At 38.2% G+C, this 16,202-nt stretch overlaps 1 protein-coding gene across 2 annotated transcripts in view; it reads right to left on the minus strand.

Annotated features, from left to right (window-relative positions):
• The window catches only part of LOC150087479 (F-box only protein 32), a 178,005-nt gene that overhangs the window by 65,735 nt on the left and 96,068 nt on the right, over window positions 1-16,202 (minus strand). For both annotated transcript variants that reach the window (XM_090372097.1, XM_090372096.1), the window contains exons 2-3: window positions 13,912-14,018; window positions 8,432-8,484 (exon numbers count right to left, since the gene is read on the minus strand). In XM_090372097.1, the coding sequence (XP_090228223.1) occupies window positions 8,432-8,484; window positions 13,912-14,018 (160 nt within the window). The remainder of the gene's footprint in view (window positions 1-8,431; window positions 8,485-13,911; window positions 14,019-16,202) is intronic.

Raw genomic sequence — 16,202 nt, forward strand, 5'->3', positions numbered from 1 at the left:
CCCCCACCCCTGTCCTTCAAGTTCTCAAATAGACCCATAACAATGCCGAGTTGGTGCCTAATTTCCCCACTCCTTACGTCGTGCACACACAATGACATTCTCCATTCCTGATCGCCCCACAAACATTAGTAGAGGCACATGATTCAAGAAAGCAAACTTATGCTCTCCCATTTCACCGTTCCGTTTGTTCCAAATACCTGTCCAGCTCAGCCATAAATTTATTTAGGCTATCAACTTCCACAACAAATGACAGAAGTCTGTTCCACCAACCAATTACCCACTAGCTAAAGGCAAGCTTCCGTACATCTATCCTACGTCTGTCTTTCCTCAATTTGAATTTATAGCCTCTCAGGTGATTATTCTAAGCAAGAGGAAGAATCCCATTGGCATTGAGCATGCTCAAACCATTCAAGGCTTTATACACTTCAATCAGATCACCTTGCAGGTGCCTAGTCTCCAGACACTGTAATTTGCAAAACTTAAGCCTTTCTTCATAAGAGCAACTCTTTGTTCCATTCACTAATCTTGTTGCCCTTCTCTGTACTCATTCCAACAGCTCTACATCGTTCTTAAAATGACGTTTCCAGACCTGTATACAGTACTCGAGGTGTGGCCTGACCATTGCCTTATACAAAGGGGATAATCACCTCCTTATCCCTGCTAGAACAATTCCTGTATATCATTGACAAGACACCATGAGCTACTCTTGCAGACTGTCTGCACTGCTCAGAAAACTTCATGTCTGCCTGCACAATTACCCCCAGCTCCTTTTTGTTCTCTACCACTGTCAGTGTAGTACCACAGAGTTAATACGTTACTCTGCAGTTACTGCTTCCCATATATAGTACTTTACATTTGTGAATGTTAAAAACTTCATTTTCCACCTCTCATCCCATCTGCTCAACTTTTCTAGATCCTGTTTCAGCAGCTTACTGTCATTAGTGTCCTTAACAACCCTGCCAACCTTTGTATCATCTGCAAACTTGGACATTAAGCTTTGTATACCATCATCAATATCATTTATAAATACAGAAAACGACAATGGACCCAACACTGAACTCTGAGGAACTCCCCTAATAACATTAGTCCACGATGAGCACTGACAATTGATTACCTCTGTCTTCTCCCACAGTCGCGGAGATGGGAGAAATCCCAGGTGCCGTCTGACACGAACATGTACACCATTACATCCAGGAATGGGTGGGTACCATTCACTTCTACCTCTGAGGTAAACTGTATGAAAGGAGAGAAACCATTGAGAAAACTAACAACATCCTCCTCTCTCCCCTTCTGTACCACAGTGAACGTGTCATCCACGTATCTTTTCCACCTACGCATAGGGAACTCAGAGTTTGCAAAAATACTATTCTCTAATTCTTCCATTGCTAGGTTTGCGACAATTGCACTAATCGGAGAACCCATAGCTGTGCCGTGAACCTGCTTGTACATTACACCTTGAAATACTAAGGTGGTACTAGAGAGGCATAACATATATCCTCCAAACTTAAATGAGATCTGGCACTTAAGGTATCATCTTTCTGCAGGGCTAACTTTACACATTCCACCCCATGTACTATGGGGATACAAGTAAATAATAATATTACATCTAACGACATCATTACCTCATTCTCTTCTACATTTTGGTTCTTTACAAAACTCACAAATTCCACACTATCTTTGATAATGTCACAGGTTGAAGACCCCATTACTAGGGACTCTAGTAGTGGGGTTATATATGAGATCAGATGCCCAGATTGTGGGGAGTGTTATGTGGGGGAAGACAGGATGGCAACTAAAAGACCATCTGGGGGACACGTGAGAGCCATACAGACCACAGAGTTCAATAAGTCCGCGATTGCTGAGCATTATTGGGAAAAACGGCACCAAATCTCCCCCGAGAATGCTGTCATCCTTGACCGGGCGCACAGGTTCTGGGACCATAAGTGGTTGGAGAGTTTGTGGATTGGCTTGTCTGAAAACAGTAGCATGAATGGGGATAGGGGTGTTCGGCTCCACCCCATTTTGGAAACTGTAGTCCTTGCAAGAGATGAGCACTTCATGTTTCCACATTCTCGAGCCACTTCCAGTTCTGGCGCACGTGAAAGTAATACTGAACATGCGCCTGGTCAGCCACGGGTGCCGTGAACCTGATACTAAAGGATGTGTTGCCCAAGTAGCATTGTTGTTGAGAAAGGAGGCGGATGCCCCCGAAAGCTGCAATCATTGTTTTAATCGCTTTTAATTTTCGTATTTTAACATTTTCGTAATAAATTTTTACAGTATCCACTGTATCGCTTGGTACATTTTATTATATTTATATTTTAACAGTATTAAACTATTTTAATCAAAACGGTTGGTGTATTTATTTAAATTTGTGATATGAACTATTCTCCCAACCTCAGAGGCCTTTTTGAGGATATAGTCATTCATTTGGTGTAGTGGATTGTTCAGGTGCTTTGTTTCTTCACTGGTAAGTATCGGCAAAGTTTACTAAATACTAAATAAATATAAGTTAAATCACTCTCCAGAAATCTTTTGTCGGCACGTAAATTCAATCGTTTTGTATTTCCTCGAAATGAGCCATAATAAAAATAACCGGACACTTTATTTGAAGTAGGCTGTAGGCACTAGTAAGCAGCGTACACTATAAGCTTGCCTACTTGACAATGTAAGATGTAAAATCTTACAAATTTAAAATAAAAATAGTTGTTTTGCTAGAAGTAAATGTTAAAGTTTGAAGAATGCTAGGTTTAGTGATGGGATAGTTTAAGCGTGAGAACTGAGAATAGTAGCAAAGGGGTGCTTTGCTACTATTCTCAATTCTCAATACAAGTAAACAAGTAATTAAAATTATATGAGAGAGCAATAATTAAAATAATATGAGAGAGCAAACAGAGACAGCAGGACTAAGTAAAGGGGTGCCATTTGAGAACAGGCGTGAAGGGGTTGCTTAAGGAAGAACAATAAGATGCAAAGTGGGATTATGCAAGGTGCCTCCTTTGATTTATGACACCGTTGGAGCCGAAACAGGAAATGTGTGGATGTCCAGTTTTCACGTCAAATTAAAAACTGCGTCAGGCTGACTGATTTTTGGGTGTTGGGATACTTTTAGAGAGAAAGGTGTGAAACGAGAATGAGTGTTTTTCGAGGTTGCCGGTGGACATGAAAGGGTCATACTACCTGTGAGAAAAAAATAAGAAAGTTCGAGAAAAGGGTTGGTTTGCACGCTAGGGAGACAGCTTGGGAGAATTGTGTTGGTAAATGGAAAGGAACGTAAATTTAAACAGAGGGGAAGGATTGGTTGGGGGAGGCGTACCAAACTTGATGGGAAGAGTGAAGTTCGGGGAGAGAAAAATTGAGAGAAAAGAGCATTCTGTGTGGTGTGGTGTGGTGTGGCCAAAGGGGAGAAAGAAGGTCATGAGTGCAGGTTGAAGTGGAGGTAGGCGAGTTTGGTAATTTAGGCCCTTGTAAAGAGAATGAGCCAGGTATGTACACCTGTGGATATATCGTCTACGTAAAGTCGACTATGATGGTCTGAGACAGTATTTAAATTCTATACAGTGGGACCAACTGATGATGTTACCAACAGCAAACTCAAAATGGGAAGCATTCAAGGAACTAATCTTGGAGGCTACCAGGCTTTACATATCAACTAAGAAATATTGTTCAAGGTTTAGGGCTAAATGGTTGTCAGATGAACTAATGAGACATGTGGCAGAGAAGAAAAATGCATGGGATACATACAAATTAATGGGTGACATGGAAGCCTATGATAGATATAAGTTGGTCTGTAATCAAGTCACAAAGAAGATTAGGCAGGCAAATGCAGACTACGAAAAATCCTTGGCAAAGGATGCAAAGAAAAACAGAAAAGAGTTCTTTACATATTTGAACTCGAGAAGGAAAGGGATGAATCAGATTGGTCCACTGGATATTGATGGTTCAACAGTTGAGGATCCTGCTCAGGTGGCTAACAATCTAAACGAGTATTTTGCATCTACATTCACGCATGAGGAGTTATTCGGGAAGGAGAATGATGTAGGTAAAGTAAACGTTGGCAGTGAGCTGGATGATTTTGTAATAACTGAGAGGAAAGTGGAGGAGAGATTGTTGAGGATAAACATAAAAAAGGCACCTGGGGTGGATGGGATCTATCCAGTTATATTAAAGGAGGCAGCAAAGGAAGTATGCAAACCCCTAGCCATAATTATGAGAGCTTCTTTGGACTCAGGGGAGGTACCCATAGACTGGAGATGTGCAAATGTAACCCCAATTCACAAAGGAGGATCAAAGGCTGACACAAGTAATTATAGACCTGTTAGTTTAACTTCTGTTCCAGGTAAATTAATGGAGGCACTGGTTAAAGAAGCACTGCAGGATCATCTAGACAAGAATTCAGTTATAGCTCAGATGCAGCATGGTTTTGTTAAGGGCAGGTCTTGCCTGACCAATTTGATTGGATACTATGATGTAGTCACAAAAGAACTGGATGCAGGGAATAACTTTGATATTATATATTTGGATCTTAGAAAGGCTTTTGATACTGCTGCACATGGAAGACTGCTGCACAAATTGGAGCAGTGTGGCATTGGAGGCAAATTGCTGCTATGGATAAGGGGATGGTTGAGTGGCAGAAGACAGAGAGTGGTAATCAATGGACACTGCTCAACGTGGACTAATGTTATTAGTGGAGTTCCTCAGGGTTCAGTGTTGGGTCCGTTGTTGTTTTCGGTGTTTATGAATGATATTGATGATGGGATATAAAGTTTAATGTCCAAGTTTGCAGATGATACAAAGGTTGGCAGGGTTGTTAAGGACACTACTGACACTATACTGCTGCAACAGGATCTGGAAAGGTTGAACAGATGGGCTGAGAGGTGGCAAATGAAGTTTAACATTGACAAATGTAAAGTACTACATATGGGAAACAGTAACCCCAGAGCAACGTATCAACTCTGCGGTACTACACTGAGAGTGGTGGAGAATGAAAAGGACCTGGAGGTAATTGTGCAGACAGATATGAAGTTCTCTGAGCAGTGCAGACGAGCTGCAAGAGTAGCTCATGGTGTCTTGTCAATGATATACAGGAATTTTTCTAGCAGGGATAAGGAGGTGATTATTCCCTTGTATAAGGCAATGGTTAGGCCACATCTTGAATACTGTATACAGGTCTGGAGGCCTCATTTCAAGAAGGATGTAGAGCTGCTGGAACGGGTACAGAGAAGGGCAACAAGATTAGTGAATGGAACAAAGGGTTGCTCTTACGAAGAAAGAGCTTAAGTTTTGCAAATTACAGAGTCTGGAGACTAGGCACCGGCGAGGTGATCTGATAGAGGTGTATAAGGCTTTGAATGGTTTGAGCATGCTCAATGCCAATGGGATTCTTCATCTTGCTCAGAATAATCACCTCAGAGGGCATAAATTCGAATTGAGAAAGGACAGATGTCGGATAGATGTGCAGAAATTTGCCTTTGGCCAGCGGGTGGTTGGTTGGTGGAACCGACTTCCATCACTTGTTGTTGAAGTTGATAGCCTAAACAAATTTAAAGCTCAACTGGACAGGTATTTCGAATGAACGGAGGGGTGAAATGGGAGTGGTGTGTGTTTTTTTTTTTTTTTTTTTTTGGCTGATGCTGAATAAGCTTGCTTTCTTGCATCATATGCCTCTACTAATGCTAATGCTAAGAGCAGTATCGATCGATAACCACTCTGTCTTCTCCCACTCAACCATCCTTTCATCCATTGTAACAACTTGCCCTTAATACCATACTGCTCCAATTTGGACAGTAGTCTTCCATGTTCCACAGTATCAAAAGCTTTCCAAAAATCCAAGTATATGATATCAAAATTATTCTTTCCATCCAATTCCTTTGTGACCACATTATCGTATCCAATCAAATTTGATTGGATATGATGATCCTGCATCGCTTCCTTAACCAGTGATTCCATTATTTTCCCTGGAACAGAAGTTAGACTAACAAGTCTGTAATTACCTATGTCACCCTATGATCCCCTTTGTGAACTGGGGACACAGTAGCACTTCTCCACTCCATTAGGACTGCCCCGAGTCCAAGGAAGCTTTCATAATTATGGCTAGGGGTTTGCTTATTTCCTTTGCTGCCTCCTTTAATATAAATGGATAGATCCCATCCATCCTAGGTGCCTTCCTTATGTTTAACTTCAATTTCTCCTTCACTTTGCTCTCAGTTATTACAAAATAACTTAGCTCCCTGTTAGAGTTTGATAAACATCTGGCTCTCTCCTCCTTGAATAACTCCTCATGTGCAAATGTAGATGCAAAACACTCATTTAGTTTGGCAGCCATCTGAGAATGATCATCTACAGTCAAGCTATTGAATCAAGTGGACCAATCTGGTTCATCCCCTTCCTTTTAGAGTTCATATAAGTAAAGAAGTCTTTGCTGTTTTTCTTTGCATCCTTTGCCAAAGATTTCTCATAATCTGTCTTCATCTGCCTAACCTCTTTTGTGACTTGATTACAGACTAGCTTATATCTACATAGGCTTCTGTATTGTCTGATAATTTATATGCATCCCATGCATTTTTCTTCTCTACCACTAGCCACATTAATTCATCTGATATCCTTTAGCCTAAACCTTGAACAGTATTTCTTAGTAAGTATGAAAAGCCTAGTACTCTCCAAGATTAAGTCCCTGAAGGGTTCCCATTTAGAATTCAACATTGGTAACATCATCAGTTGATCCCACCGTACAGAATTTAAAAAAAAAAAAAAATTCTGAGACCACTGTAGTCACCTTTACAAAAGCAAAAACCCTTCCCCCTGATAGTAATTACGTCTTTAAGTAAATTCCATATCCATAAACTGATCAATGCCACCTAGTGGTTCTTTTATCTGCAGATTCTTAACCTATGAAGAATCACTGCTGATAATCAGATGAGTATTACTCCCTCTGATTGCCTCTCGAACATGTTGCTGTAGAAAATAGTCATCCAATAAATCCACAAGTCTTGCTAGTGTGCAAGCTTTTTCTTACAAATGCTAGTCAAGCATTCTGGTCTCTTGACAAAGCTATTGGCCACAACTTCTGTCTGCCTATACTACCACCTCTGTTACAACCTGATGATTTTAATGCATCCTGAGCTAAAGAGACCATTAATTTACTAGCATCCCACTTTTAAGTTTCTTTGTGATTGAAAATTTTTATATATAAGGCCAATACCTAAAAAGTGGTAACAAATCCCTTTCATCCAATTATTGCCTCACTGAATTCACTCTATTCAATCAAAAATAATGGAGAGTGGAGAGACAGAGGATACTATCTTGCACATTCCATCTGATTAATGGCCACCAGTATGGATTCAATCAGTGTTGATCTCCCGGCGATACGTCAGCTGAAGATAAATTCAATGTGAAAGTTTGGTGAAACTCACCAGTTGCACTTTGACAGTTTTAAAGTTTTTGATGGAATCTGGCATAAAAGTTTTCTACATAAGCTCCCATCTTATGATTGCCGAATGTTTTTTCAGTTGGGCATCTAGTTTTTCTCTGACTGCTCTAAATGAGCAGTCAGAGAAAAAACTAGATACACAACTGGAAAATCAGAGCACCATTTACCAACAACACTGTGAGTGATGGTAGATGACTCTCTGCCGTTAACTTCTCCACTAATGCAGATATTCCCCAAAGTTCAAATCTTTTTTCCCCACTCTTTTCCACTTATATATTAATGACTTTCTACTGATTGGAAATCTTATCCATATTTTTTCTGATGATGGCAAATAACATTCCACCAGTTTGAAGAACCTTGCTCTTCACAAACAGTCTCAACTTCAAATATCCACCATCAATTCCTTAAATGCTAATTAATCGCCAGGCAGGAAACAACTTTGAGCAGACTAAAAGAAAAACTGCAAATTTCACCATTGACCAGAACCAATTGATAAGTCTAAACATGATACAAACACAAAATGAAGTCTAACTCAGAATAAAAAGCAAGCCAGAAATTAAAATAAATTATGAAAATACTTAAATAATCAAGGACACCAAAACTGAAAATAGAGAAATAAAATTAACAGTGAGCAACACAAATTTTTGTGATACAGCAAGTGTGAAATTGTAGGAATTATGTTATAAAAGGTAGTAATAACCTAAGATATTAGGCTCTTAATTTGTTTCAAGTCAGAAGCAAATCATATTAACCTTTGTTTGTAACTTGGTTTTATCAGCCAGGCCAGTTAGTTATAATCAATAATAAATTAAATGAATAAAAACAATTTAGAATTTCTAAATTTCAAACTACTTTGTAGTGGTATAGCATTGTTACTATTAAATGGCAAACAAATCTACCAGAATAGCAACCTGCTTTATAAACAGAAAGCATAATAAATATAAATTATGAGGCAAGCTAATAATGATTAACAATGATGATAACATCCAATGTTTTACTTACCTCTTTGGTGCTTTTTAATGTGATCTGACAATATGGTTGCCACTTTTCCAGATCTTTAAAAAAAATAAAAGGAAATAGGCTCAAAACAGCCACATAATTCTCTTTTTAACCATACAAAATAATTATTAATATTTTTAATAATAAAATATAATTTACATTTATAAAAATTTTATACTTTTTAAGTGACAATACAGTACTCTACTAGAGTACTGTATTGTCACTTAAACTATGTAATTAAATATTTTACATTTTTGGCAAACATCAATATTCAAATCAAAATAGTTTTTTTTTTCTTTTCTAAGCATATCAAGGATACAGAAATACAAAAACCATCCACACACACACACACACACACATCACCAGTGTTGCATTCCATACATAATACACAAAAGACTACATGAATAAGTATGCCATATATGAACTAATGCACTATTTCCAAAGTTGACTGTTGTCAAAAGTGCACACAGTGTTTCATAACATGTAGGCCACATTTTTGGAATCAGTTCAAGACCTGAAACAATGACAAAAAAGAGTTTATATAAACAAGTGTCTGAAATTACTTTGTTTCAGAGCTACGGCTATTTTGTGTGTTCCAAAAATTATCTGGTAAAAAAAAAAAAAAAAAATCTGCTACTTTGAGAGTAAACAAACAGTGTAGGTAAGGGTATAAGAATTGATGCTATTATGGTGTTCCACAGACTGAAAATATTTTTTTAAATTAATTTTTTTTTCCATATTTTACTGTTTGTAATCATAACTTCTTATCATAAAGTCATTTCAAAGTGTTGCTCAGTTGTAGGGGGGGGGGGTGCTTTTTTGTACCATTTAAGTGATAGGTATAGTTGAAGTAAAAATAGACTTATTCAAACCAAGAAATAGCAAAAATATATCATGTGTGGACTTGAAAGTGTAATGTGGCCACAGCAAGGCATCTGCATGCAGAAAAGTTTCCGAATGATTGTCTGCCGCATAAAAAGAGCTTTCAGATAATGGAAAAGCATCTTGGAGATATGGGATCATTCAACAAGTGAATTCTACATAGTGGTACACCAACCAGAACTCTTAGGCTAGAGGAGCAGACTCTGTTTTGCATGGAGTAAAATCCTGGTGACAGTATGCAAAGGATGCCACCATAGAACACAACATGCAACAGTGAGGAGAATTTTATGGAAACAGCTTTATATGTATCACAAAGCCTGAAGCTGATTACAAGAAGCTTTCATACTTGATTCCTACAACAGTGTGCTCATTATCCACCCTCTGTTGTTTCTGATGAGGCTGGCTTCATAAGAAATAATGTGATTAAATTTCACAACACTCATGACTAGGCAGAACAGAATCCGTATGCTATCATCCAGTCAAAGCAACATAACCAATTCAGTATTAATATATGGGCAGGAATTACTGCCAACTGCTTAATTAGTTCTTTTGATTTGCTCGGGAGACTAACCAGAGAAACCCATTCCAATTTCAAGGAATGATTTACACAATTTACTAGATGAAGTGCCTCTTGCTGTCTAATGGTGGTTTATGTATGATGGCACTCCCCTCATTTTAGCTGAGTAGTCAGCCTATTTGCATGAGCATTTCCCTGATAAATGAATAGGCTGTAAAGTCCTGTTGAATGGTGTGCCCACTACCCAGACCCGAATCCACTCAATTTATACCTGGGGATGGGTCAAATGAAATCCATCCTTTATGCAATACCTATCGACAACATTGAAATACTTAAATCTTTAAAACAATGATGTCAGTATATATAAACAATACTTGGAATTTTTGAATGTGTCAGGTAGTCCATGATGTGACATGTTGATGCATGTATTAAGGCAGTCATTTTAAGATAAGATAAATAATTGTTGTATCACAAAATAGGCTAACTCTGAAACAAGGAAGTTTTGGGCATATGTATATATTATTATTTTTTAAATTTTTATTTGTTTTCAGGTCCTGAAAGTATGGCTCTCTATGTAAAACTCACTGGAGTGTGTGTGTGTATAAAAATCATACTAGCCTGGTTCAAATAAAATTCTTAGTGAAATAAAATAATTAAATTAAGGTTATGTTAATCCTTTAGTGGGTCCACAAAAAAAAAAAAAATCTTGAGCAGATATGCACGTATGCAACAGTCAATATTTTTGGGAAGAGAGGGCAAAAAAACATTTTAAAATGATTTACTTAAATCATATTTTTATTCTAACACTATACTGGATGGTAAGAACATATACCTTCAGATACAGTGGTCTAATGGGGGCCTACCAAGCTCTCAGCTACCCAACTCAATGCCAGAGCTTACTCTTGTGCATCAGGCAACAAAGTGGCAATCTTCAAGGTAGAATGCACTGGTCCCACAGGAGTTAGTTATTTTCGGTGACTCTATTGTCGGGAAGATGGGGAAATATATTGTGCAAAAAAGAATAGGTGGAATAGGACCAGAGTAGGTCTGACAGAGGCAAAAGTTGTTGACATGGAGCAGACATCTTTTAAGGACACAAAAGGTGATACTGTTGTACACACTGGCACTAATAACATTAAGAGTAGGAAAACTGCAGATTTACTTAACAAGTACAGGCAAATGTCAAAAAAAAAAAAAAAGTCTTTGTTGAGGTTAAACTTGAAAGTGTCCATAATTCTGCCCAGACACAATAGGAGGGAGTTTATGATGAAAAGCCTTGTCAATCAATTCGGCCCTGGAGAGATTGTGCAAGGCTCATGGGGTAGAATTTTTTTCATCGTGGTCTGTGCTAGTTAAGAGGACAGACTGCTTCTACAGGGATGGAATATACTTAAATTGAAAGGATGCAAGAATATTTACTGATGCTATCGATGAAGTTTTAGGTGGGTTGGAAATATGCTAGCATGGGGATGTGTATGTATGTGTATGTTCCCTGTTTATGGCAGCCCCCTAGGCATATGCCTATCTCCACCTAATGTCTCTGTGAGGAAATAATCCCTGTTCAATGGGCCTGACATAGTATTAACACACACTACAATACTGCAGTATGTGTTATCCATGTCAGGCCACCAGGGAGCAGCTGTCCCTGGACCTCCTGGACAGCCAATTCCTGGCACACGTTCGACGTCATGGGGAGAAGGATTCGCAGATTAAAAGATTTTAACAGCAGCCACAGTCAGAGGTGAAAGTGATCTTTGCACTGCTTCTATTAGAATGAGTAGCAGACTGGAAAGCAAAGTGCTGGGGATGTTAAAGACTGCTAGGAGTCATCATAGAACAAATACATGGGCTCTGGTAGGGTAACTAAGAATAAGAACAAGTGCATGTATACTTGCATACATAACAATGCTAGGAGGATAGTAAATAAATTTGATGAATTTGAAGTGCTAGTCAAGACATCAAAGGTGAATATTGATTTGACACCACATCTCTGATTCGAATTTGGGGAGTACAAAGGTAACAGAAAGGATAGACGGGATAGGAAAGGATGAGATATTATGCTGGTAGTTAAGAAACACAAAATCTGAGGAAGTGCATCCAGTTGACATAGGTAAAGAGTGCAAGGTTGAGTCAACATGGCATAACGTAAGCACTGAGAAAGCAAAAATAAGAGTAGGAGTGTGTTACAGGCCTAATGTCTCTGATGAGTACAACAAACAATCATAGAGAAATAAAGTGGGACAGTAATTCAGAATATGGGGGATTTTAACTTCCCAAATATTGACTGGAACTTGTTGATTGGTCATTGCATACTAGAAAGGCTTTTTTGGATTTACTGGATGATTAATTTTATACAGCAGCATGTTCAAGAGGCAATGAGAGAGAGAGAGAGAGAGAGAGAGAGAGAGAGAGAGAGAGAGAAGTGTTCACAGTGTACTGGTGTGGGATTCACTTAAAGATGTAACTACCATCAGGGGTAAAGAGAAGGCTTTTTGCTTTCGTAAAGGTGATTACAGTGGTCTCAGGCAGTTTTGAAATTCGATACAGTGGGACCAACTGATGATGTTACCAACAGAAAATGCTAATTGTGAAGCATTCAAGGAATTAGTCTTGCAAGCTATTAGGCTTTTCATATCAACTAATAAATACTGTTCAAGGTTTAGAACTAAATGGATGTCACCAACTAATGAGACTCGTGGCAGAGAAGAAAAAAATGTATGGGATGTATATAATTTATTCAGGCGACACAAAAGTCTAAAGGTAAATATAAGCTGGTCTGCAATCAAGTCACAAAGGAGGTTAGGCAAGCAAAGGCAGATTGCAAGAAATATTTGGCCAAGGATGCAAAGAAAAACAGCAAAGTCTTCTTTACTTATATAAACTCTAGAAGGAAGGGGATGAATTAGATTGGTTGACTTGATATCGATGGTTCGATTGTTAATGGTCCTGCTCAGATAACTGACAAACTGGATGAGTATTTTGCCTGATGAGTATTTTGTATCTACATTCACACAGAAGAATTCTGTATGTAAATTGAGGACAGAAGCTTATTAAAGCCTAACAAGGCACTAAATGATTTTGTAATAATCAAGAGCAAAGTGGAGGAGAAATTGTTGAAGCTAAATATAAGAAATGCACCTGTGGTACATGGAATCTATTTAGTTATATTAAAGGAGGCAGCAAAGGACGTAAGCAAACCCTTGACCATAATTATGAGACACCCTTGGACTCAGTGGAGGTCCCTGGACTGGAGACATACAAATGTATCCCCAATTCACAAATGGAGATCAAAGGGTGACAAGTAATTGCAGACCTGTTAGTTTAACTTCTGTTCTGGGGAAAATAATGGAATCACTGGTTAAAGAAGCATTGCAGGATCATCTAGACAAGGCTGCAGTAATAATTCAGACACTAACAAGTCTGTAGGTTAAACTAACAGGTCTGTAATTACTCGTGTCACTCTTTGATCCCCTTTGTCAATTCGGGATACAGTTGTACATCTCCTGTCCATGAGGACCTCTCCTGAATCCAAGGCTGCTCTCATAATTATGGCTAAGGATTTACTTACTTCCTTTGCTCTGCCCCTTTTAATATAACTGGATAGATCCCATTCACACCACGTGTCTTTCTCATGTTTAACTTCAACAATTTCTCCTCCATTTTGCTCTGCATTATTACAAAATCATTTAGCTCCATGTAAAAATTTGATAAACTTCTGGCCTTCACTTCCCTACAGAATTCTTCTGTGTGAATGTAGATACAAAATACTCATTCAGCTTGTCAGCTACCTGAGCAGGATCATCAACAAAATACTTTGTTTCAAATGCAGAAACCAAAACCATAGATAAAAATTTTTTCTCTCTTCCAAAAGCACTATATAGTGACAGACTCCCCACTTGACTACAGGAGTTCATGTTTTTCTTTTGGGTATTACAATAAAATCCTTTTTCAGTTATTATAAATTTAGAATAGCGCAAAAATAGCTTCTTTTAAATATTATTTATCACAAAATAATTTAGGCATATACAAGAAGAGAAAAATATCCTTGAGAGTTATAAAAACAAACTTGAACTCAGTCACTCACCTGTTATATTAATGGTCCTATGATTATTATGTCGATTATTGTTTTCATTGTCACTATCACTGCTATCACAACTGTTATAAAAACTGCCATTTCTGTTTCGAGCTAGCCTAGAGGAAACAGTGAATTTGAATTTTTTTTCAATAAAAAAAAATCAGATTGAGCATATCAGCAATGTTTGTATGAAAATATATTCATAATGCTTTGAACTTAATGCAAGTTGTTATAAACATGAATTTCAAGATGGGGCACCTTCATGTCAATACACTAACTTTAGCTTGGTATCACATCTATGAGTATGCAAAACTTAGTGAATACAAGAGAACTACAAGTGATACAATAGCCTTTAGTAGAATGTAGTTCTCTAATCTTTAACACACTTAAGTTTAACAACAAATAAACACTTGTTATATTTTAAATTTTAACTGACATCACAAGGAGCTGGAGCACTTTAATATCACAAACCAGTACAAGAAGCTGCCTGTAGATCACTTATAGCTGAGTTGCTTTAGTTTCAAAAGGGGATTAGTAGCATTAGTAGAGGCACATGATGCAAGAAAGCAAGCGCATACAGCATCATCCCAAAAAAAAAAAAAAAAAAACCTCATTTCACTGATGCATTCATTCCAAATGTTTGTCTAGTTTTCCTTGAATTTATTTAAGCTATCAAACTTCCACAACAACAGATGGAAGTTTGTTTCAACAATCAACTACAAGGTTGGCTAAAGGCAAACTTCTCTGTGGTGAGTATGGGCTTGGCACACCCAGGGTGTGTGTGTCTCTGTCTCTCTCTCTCTCTCTCTCTCTCTCATATCATACGGATATTAATAACAATAATATTCTACAACTGTCTTTCCTCAGTTTGAATCTATGCCCTCTCAGGTTTGTAATCTAAGCATGAGGAAGAATCCCATCAGCATTGATGCCTACTCAATCCATTCAAGGACTTTTACACCTCAATCAGATCACCTTGCAGGTGCCTAGTCTCCAGAAGCTGCAATTTACAGAACTTAAGCCATTTTTCATAAGAGCACAACCTTTGTTCCCTTCAGTCTTGTTGCCCTTCTCTGTACTCATTCTAGCAACTCTACATATCCTTCCTAAAATGAGACTTCCAGACCTGTATGTAGTACTCGAGGTGTGGCCTGACCATTGCCTAATATAAGGAGATTATCACCTCCTTATTCCTGCTCGCAAAATTCCTGCATATCATTGACAAGACCCCATGGCCAACTCTGGCAGCATGTCTACACCACTCAGAAAACTTCATATCTGACTGCACAATTACTCCCAGGTCTCTTTCGTTCTCCATTACCCTGAGTGTAACACCACCCAGTTGATACATTTCTCTAGGGTTACTGCTACCCATATGCAGTACTTTGCATTTGTCAATGTTAAACTTCAGTTGCCACTTCTCAGCCCATCTACCCAACTTTTCCAGATCCTGTTGCACCAGTATACTGTCTACTGTTATTAACCACTCTGCCAACCTTTGTATCATCTACAAACTTGGGCATTAAGCCTGATATACCTTCATCAATATCATTGATAAATATACAAAACAATGATGGGCCCAACACTGTCACCTGGGTTACTACACTAATAACATTAGTCCACCAAGAGCAATGCCTATTGATTACCATTATCTGTCTTCTCCCACTCACCAACTCTCTATCAATAGCAGAAACTTGCCGTTAATACCATACTGATCCAACTTGTACACTAGTCTTCAATGTGCAACAGTATCAAAAGCTTTCCTGAAATCCAAGTATATGATATCAAAATTATTTTTTGCATCCAGTTCCTTTCTGATCACATTGATTAGACAAGACCTCCCCTTGACAAACCCATGCTGTCTGAATTATTACTGCTGTCTTGTCTAGATGATCCTGCAATGCTTCTTTAACCAGTGACTCCATTATTTTCCCTGAAACAGAAGTCAAATTAACAGATCTAATTACTTGTGACACCCTTTGATCCCTTTTGTGAATTTGAGATACATTTGCACATCCAGTTAATGGGGACTTCCTCGAGTCCAAGAATACTCTAATAATTATGGCTAAGGGTTTGCTACCTTCCGTCGCTGCCTCCTTCAATATAACTGGATAGATCCCAGTGCCTTTCTCATGTTTAATTTCGACAATTTTCTCTCCACTTTGCTCTCAGTTATTACAAAATCATTTACTGCTTATCTGTGAAGTACAAATTTTGCACAGCCCTTCCTTATCCCTAAATCTTATGATGCAGAATTTGACAAATAGTCTGCCTATTCATATCCAACTCAATAGCCATCA

Source organism: Mastigoproctus giganteus, chromosome 4 (assembly GCF_048544385.1).
Source record: "Mastigoproctus giganteus isolate SK-2022 chromosome 4, ASM4854438v1, whole genome shotgun sequence".
Lineage (NCBI taxonomy): Eukaryota > Metazoa > Arthropoda > Arachnida > Uropygi > Thelyphonidae > Mastigoproctus > Mastigoproctus giganteus.